Below are 6,982 nucleotides of genomic sequence, written 5' to 3' on the forward strand. Positions count from 1 at the left end.
GCCGTGTAGCAGCGCCCGATCCGGATTGAGCTCATCCGGATAGACTCAATAGCGATAGAAAGTGCCCGTATGAAAGGGGTATTATACTGCGGATTTTTGAGCTCCCAGGATATATGCCATAAGCAGTCTACACTCCTTGTATTCAGCAATGCAGTTAGAATTCATGGCTGCAAGCTTTACTAGTTAAGAAAGATTAAATACCTAGGGCAAGAAATGCTATTTGTAGCACTACAATTTTTTCGTACCACGTTCTATGGTCTATAGTATCCAATTTACTTTTATAGGTGCCATATTCCCTTATCTGTTTTTTACAGAATGTTGCATGAGGCACTTAAAGGCAATGTGGAGTAATCTGGTCCCTCACTTGCACTCAAACTTTGCACAAGGTTGAGCTTTATGGCCTAATTTGTTTTACACAACTGCCTGGTTACTTTGAAATCGAATGAAAACAATTTTTTCCCATGTGAGACGAGGTCACAATTGTCAGATAATAAATGCATGGAACAGCACAGCCATGTGTCTCTGCCAAAACAAAACAATGTTCGAGTCTTGCTCCAGCGACAATAGATGGCCCCCCTCTTCCCAGGCGGCTGCCGTTTATAGGCCATAAAATGTCACCTTTACGCAGAATCTGAGCGCAAATGAGCGAGCGGTTCACTGAAATTTTGAAGTGGCTCAGAATGCTGCAGAACCCCGTATAATCCCTTTGCCCTTTATGTCTTTCACTGCTGTTACCTATGGCTAATATTGCCACTACGGGTCGGGATTGATCCCAGCCATCCCAAAACGACAAAAGGTCTACTAAGGCAACAAACGTTTGTAACAGCATCGAATTGTGGCTCTGTGTTGGTAATATTTTAATTAGGATAGCAACATCAAGCCTCTCCAAGGCCAACTCACCAAGCCAAGAAGTCTTTTTTATGCAAAAATGAGTTTCTGGTAAAATGTAAAATCTCTCATTCATACCTCGAAGTCACAGAAGTGTACAGCTGTCGCAAACACTCAAACAACACCTCAGGATTAACAGTTGTGAACAGAAGGCGTGCAAGTTTTTTCTTTACCCTATTTCCCCTCATGGGACACACTAAGGTCAGTGCACTGTCTCATAGGGGCTCAAAGAGGGAACAGGAACTGCCATAAATGATGAGGCAAGTAGTGGACAGGTGGTCATAGTGCCATCTTCGTTACACTAGGCTTCTTTGATTATAAGTCCTGGATCGTCTGCGGGCTACCCAAGACACGATCCGGTGCTCAATTTGTATTCCTATGGGGCTTCTGATTTGAGGGCAGTCGTCAGACTGCTCGCGGACCGTCCAGGGCCGGTAAATCGAGGAGGCCCACTACTACTAGAATGACTTGCTGCAATAACAAGGTCCGCTTCAAATCACTGCGGTGGCTCAGCGGCTAATGCCTTGTGCTGCTGAGCCCAAAGACATGGGTTTCATTCCCATCCCAAGCGGCTACTTTTCAGGAGGAGGCAAAAAGCAACAACACCCCTGTGTCAAGATTTCAACGCACATTAATAATCCCCAGGTGGTCAAGATTATTCCGGAGCCCTCCACTGCAGCGCGTCTCATAGACTGGGCGTAGCTTTGGCGTGTAAAACACCCAAAATTTGAATTTGAACAAGATGAGCTTCCGAGACGGGAGCTACTGGCTCACCTGGGACATGGGCGGCGCCCCTGGCAGGTCTTCGTCAACAAGCATGCTGACAGCATGAGCAATGTCGTAGCTCCCGGGGCCTGTCCGACTGGCCTCCAAGGCCTGTCCCAAGATGGCCACATCTTCGACACCCGTGATCTCCTTCAGTTGGTTCAGCACCAGCCGGGCTGCCTCTTCCTGTTGCTGCTGCTGCTGCTGCTGCCATCACCACCGAGTTGAGAGGGAAGAACGCACCACATTAGCAACGCATCCCATTCGCAACATATCGCGTCAACATTGTATCATGCTGACCCAGTCTTCTAGGCTGCTTGTTTTGGTTTACACAATGAACATTAAGTACGCAGGATTCGTCTCTGAGCCAATGTACAAATTACTAGCACACCACAAGGAATAGAAGTGGTCTGCTGCTGCTGCTGCTGCCAGCCCGTATACACCACCATGGCTCACAGCAAGCTTACAGGGCCACAAGTTCGAAAGCACTTTGGCTTGCTGCCTCTCAGGTTGGGTTGTGGAAGGGAAAAATTTGAGTTATCTATCTGCAAGTTTTCTAGCCACAAATTTCGACAGTTAGTTGCTGCCACAGTCTTCACATTAAGAAGAAAATTTCATGCTAGTTCAGTACATGACAAACCTTGCAAGAGAACCAAAGTCTCAACCTAGCATTCTTTGCTCCCTACCTTCATTCTAGTGAGATCACTACAGGAAGATTGAGAGCCCAGAAGTACACGCAATGAGAGAGAAAGGGACTGGAAGTAATATGTTCGGGCTGGATCAACGCTTTGAAATCAAAGTGTGCCTGGCTTGAACTTGAACCTAAAACATAAAAATGGGAGAATGCAGTATGTAAGGCAGTACCTCTCTAACCAGCCTAATTGTATCTGTCAGCTAATTTTTGTCACTCTAATCCTGCTGGGCATGACTGACGTTGTAAGAGCACGCAGATTCTTAGATTGTGCTTGGAGGTGGCAAAAAAAAAAAAAAAAAAGGCCAACACAGACTGCCCTACAAACTCAGGCATGTAGGACACATCAGGTGATGAGTCAATCTATTCACTGGAGCCAGCACAGTGCGACAAAAGAGTGAAAACACATATTTACACCCTATACACTTTTCCACCCCATGAACTGCAACATCACAAATTGTGAATGGTGAAACAGAATTGGTAGAGTTTGTGCAGGCATTTTTAAATGAACAGTGAGATAAGAATGTGTAAATGTAAAACAAGCATCGTCATCATCACCATCATCAGCCTACTCAGGTACACTTCACGAAGAAGGCCTCTCCCAAGAAGCGAACCTGTAAGCTTCTGTTTAATGCATGTGTAATAAAAGAGACAAACTTTTTCTAGTAAATGTTTACAAACAAGGTGCCTCACTGCCACAGGCTGTGTTTTAACCTCATTTAAATGTTTTGTCTTGGTATGCAAGCACAGCCAAATGATTTATGAACATTGGAGGTGAACACAAGAGCCATACTCACTATTAGTTGATTGACTTGATTGATTGTGGGGTTTAACGTGCCAATGCTTCACAGGCAATGAGGTGCGCAGTAGTAGAGGGCTCCGGGTTAACTTTGACGTGCGCCAAAATCTACTGTCTATTAGTGCCAGCACATGAAATAGCCAGCAGCAATAGTCTGAGATTAGTAGTGCCACAGACTACAGGCTCAAGCTGGCCATCAGCATTTCTGCTTGTCAACTGAGCTATTTTCTACATCATCCATGTCCTAGTGCTCCCTCAGCTCCACAAAGGAAAGGTGGCAGATTTTGTGGCATACCAACTAATGTCACGAAAATATCTGAGGGGAGCAAGAGGGAAATAGCAGCTCTTAATTTATGTTTTTTTCAATAAAAACCTGTTTCTCATAAAGCAAAAGCCAGGAGGGCTACGAAAAATGTGAGCTTTCAATTAAAACCATAGGTTAGTCAAATATTAAATGTAGTCTATTACAGCCTTATCAGCATTCAGGCGTAACCATTTACAACTCAGTACGGAAACATTACCATCCATAGGCTTCAAGGGACAGCATTTGTACAACAAGCAAACAACGAAAGAACAATTGTTTAGCTTTTGTAGTGTGCAAACATTCTGGCCAAACGGATACAAAAGGCTGAATGACTTCGTTTGAACTAAAAGATCACACTATTCAAAGTGTTTTGGCTTTTGTTCAATGGCATATGATGCTTGGTTTGCTTTCTCCTATTTATTTTCTTATTTTTATGTGACGCCAAAGATTACAGCACACATCATGAAGAAGTACCACCTATAAAGTCATTCAAGGCCCTTTTTGCAAGGGAGGTGCTGCCACCTAGAAGAAGCAGTAGAAATTGTCTAATTTAGCCCCCGCGGTGGCTCAGTGGCTAAGGTGTGCTGCTGAGCACGAGGTCGCGGGTTCGATTCCCCGCCGCTTTTCTGATGGTGGCGAAAAGTAAAAACGCCCATGTGTACGAGATTTCGGCACACGTTAAAGATCACCAGGTGGTCAAAATTAATCCGGAGCCCTCCACTAAGGCGCGCCTCATCGCGCAAGTAGTGTCGGCGCGTTAAACCTTACAAACAATAACAACAGAAATTGTCAAACCTTTTCCAGCACGACGGCTAACAGTTGAACACGTTGTTTGCCTGATTGCACCAGTAATTTTGGAGCGGTCGCTATTCGTCATGTGTAAATAAATACAGACAGGAAGGACAACAGCTCTCAAGTGCACTCGCACAAGTTTTCTGACGATACTTGCGACTATGAGAAACATTGGACCTAAATTGAAACTAAAGCAAACTTAACCATCAGTTGTAGTAAATAAGCCTACTTAACAATGTTTAACCGCCAGAGTTCATGCTTTGTTGAAAAGTGTGCTTAGCAGAAGTTCCTCCATAAATTGATTTTTGATTTACACATAACTGATTTCATGTTGGTTTCAAAAAACTGCTCAGACAAGCTTCCCCAATTTTATTTCACCATTCACAATTTACATCACAAATTGTATGCGAGAAAGCCTATGTGGGGCTGTGATCCCTGTTTCATTCTAGTAAGCAACTGCTGTTGCCGCGAGTGGTATATTTGCATTCACAGTAATGTAATCTACCAAACGAGGCCAGCTTGTAGTCACACTTTACTGTTCCTTTTAGGCAGCAACTAGACGAGGCAAGCAGTCAAACATGCCACAAGACGGCCCTATCAGAAACCTTATCAGAAGTACCAGTAAAAGCAAGAGCGGCAATAAATAAATGCAACGAAACGGGATTAGAGTAACGCACCCATAAAACTTATTATACAGGTGTGCGAAAACAATGAGCTGCTGTTTTTATCCAATTATTTGTGTTCGCGCACTATGTATATGCAAACACGGTACACTGGCGAAGCAGAATTACATTCCAGTAGGGGTTCTCCAATTAACATTTCGGAAGGGGATCACTGCTATCTCATGCAAATTTGTACGCATGCGTGTACGCTTGTAAGCCTTTACAAAATGGTTTCGATTCCCCCCCCCCCCTCCTTCCCGAAACACACCCCCGCCCACGCCCACAAAATGAAAAAAAAATAATAAAAAGGGCAAGGTTTAGGGTAGCGAAGCTAACGCACCTTGACTCAATCATACTGCAAAGCAACGACCAATAAATTCAACTTCAAAGCAAGCAATTTAGAGCGGACGGCGCGCTAGCCGTGTACACCCTAAATCCTACAATTCTTTTTTAATTCCGGTCGGAAAGGCGTAATATTCCCAGTTTGTAAGGCTACTTGCGTTTTCACCAGCACCCAATAACCTTGCATCAAACGTGTCAGCGGTATAACAGTAACACTGAGAGCAACACACTGTTGGATGAAAAAAGTGTTACACGCGACGTCCACGTTTCAAACAAAAACGCCGAGTAACGGCCGCAAATCCCGAGGAATGTGTTGTTTGACAGGCATTACTAGAAGCTGCATGGGGCATTATTCACGCAAACGGTGGCTGTCAGTTCGAAAATGGGCCACAGCGACATCACCTTCGCGACTGCGGCTCATTGACGAACCGACCACCGCCTGCAGTGCTACACCAGCCCCGGTGACATTTGAGCTTCTCGCCTTTCTCTCCGGAGAATAAATAGAAAACGGCCACGAGAAAAAGAGAGCAGTAGGCAGGCAGAAAACGTGGCACGTTGCCGCACCTCCAGGTCACAGGAGCAAAAATATAACTAAAGCGTCATCGCTGAAACCGCAACGTGAAGGAAAGAGCCGCATCCCACAATCGTACGACCTTCGGCCTAGGCCTAACGGAGGCATTTTTCTCACCTTTTTGCAGTGACTATCCAAGGGGGAATGCTCGACGGTCATTGTCACTTTCGTCAGCTGGCGTGCAGAATCTTGTGTACAGGACTGCGCAATCAGCTGCCAAACACGGGGGTTCCAGTGGTCGTCGAGAATGCTTCGGCAACGACTGGCATGATCGACGCATCCGAGCCGAGCGCCGCTGACACGGCGGCGTCTGCTAGCTGCGGTCGCTACAGCAGCGCTCGCCTAGCTCACTCCCTCACCTCGTGCTTCGTCACAGCATTGCGAGACGCGGGCGGGATTTTAGAGACTATGTGGATCAAATAGGACACGACCACATAACCCAACAAGTGTACGCCGAGGTTTTCAGATTTGGATATTTCACATCGCAAGCAGCGAAAGCGGAGGTTGGGAAGGGTTGTCAACAGACGCCACGAAGCCGCCAAGCGTCGCCCGACTCGCATCGATGATTGGATGCATTTATCATTCATAAAGCAAAAAATTAATCTCCAACAATTTTTCAGATTGTTAAAAAAACGCACGAACATAAAAATCGAACTCTTGACGGAAAAAAATTCTGTTTCTTGGGGCATACAGATAGTACGATTTTTGGAGGGCGTGGTACCAGCCGTATCAGCAGTACCAGCAGTACCAGTGGTACCAGTGGTACCATATGCCAAGGGTTCTCTCTCACCCGCCGAAATGCTCGCTGCATTCCTCCAATTTTTCTGTGGTACCATTACCATAACGCAAGTGTGCGGCGTAATAGCGTTTGTTTTTTTGCTGCTAGGCTACGGTTGTAATGGTACCGGTACAGTTAGGGAGCATGTTCTTCTCCGCTTTCTTTCTTTATAACGCCAAGTGAGGCATAGGGGAGGAAAGCGAAGTAAAACAAATGCTTCTTTTTTTAACCTTTTCAATAATAGAAAAAGAATGCCTTAGTCGCACCGCGCGCGCACTCGCGTACCCTCGTACCCGCATTGTACGGATGTCCCGGGCGGGTTGTTGTCCCGCCTGGAAAATCCTGCTCCGACGACTCAGGGTAGTCCTCACACGTATGTGACGAGGACCT

General features: G+C 45.7%; 1 protein-coding gene across 3 annotated transcripts in view; it reads right to left on the minus strand.

Moving 5' to 3' along the window:
- The window catches only part of LOC144178578 (ubiquitin carboxyl-terminal hydrolase 25-like), a 54,623-nt gene extending 48,272 nt beyond the window's left edge, over positions 1-6,351 (minus strand). The window contains exons 1-2 of one of the 3 annotated variants that reach the window (XM_077706519.1): positions 5,932-6,351; positions 1,663-1,854 (exon numbers count right to left, since the gene is read on the minus strand). In XM_077706519.1, the coding sequence (XP_077562645.1) occupies positions 1,663-1,854; positions 5,932-5,973 (234 nt within the window). In that variant the 5' untranslated portion in view covers positions 5,974-6,351. Of the gene's footprint in view, positions 1-1,662; positions 1,861-5,931 lie in introns of all 3 variants that reach the window. The other 2 variants (XM_077706518.1, XM_077706517.1) reach the window with 2 other exon arrangements.
- Between the last annotated feature and the right edge of the window lie 631 nt (positions 6,352-6,982).

The sequence above is a fragment of the Haemaphysalis longicornis genome, unplaced genomic scaffold (assembly GCF_048455015.1).
Source record: "Haemaphysalis longicornis isolate Haplotype H1 unplaced genomic scaffold, Haemaphysalis longicornis Haplotype H1 scaffold_4, whole genome shotgun sequence".
NCBI lineage: Eukaryota > Metazoa > Arthropoda > Arachnida > Ixodida > Ixodidae > Haemaphysalis > Haemaphysalis longicornis.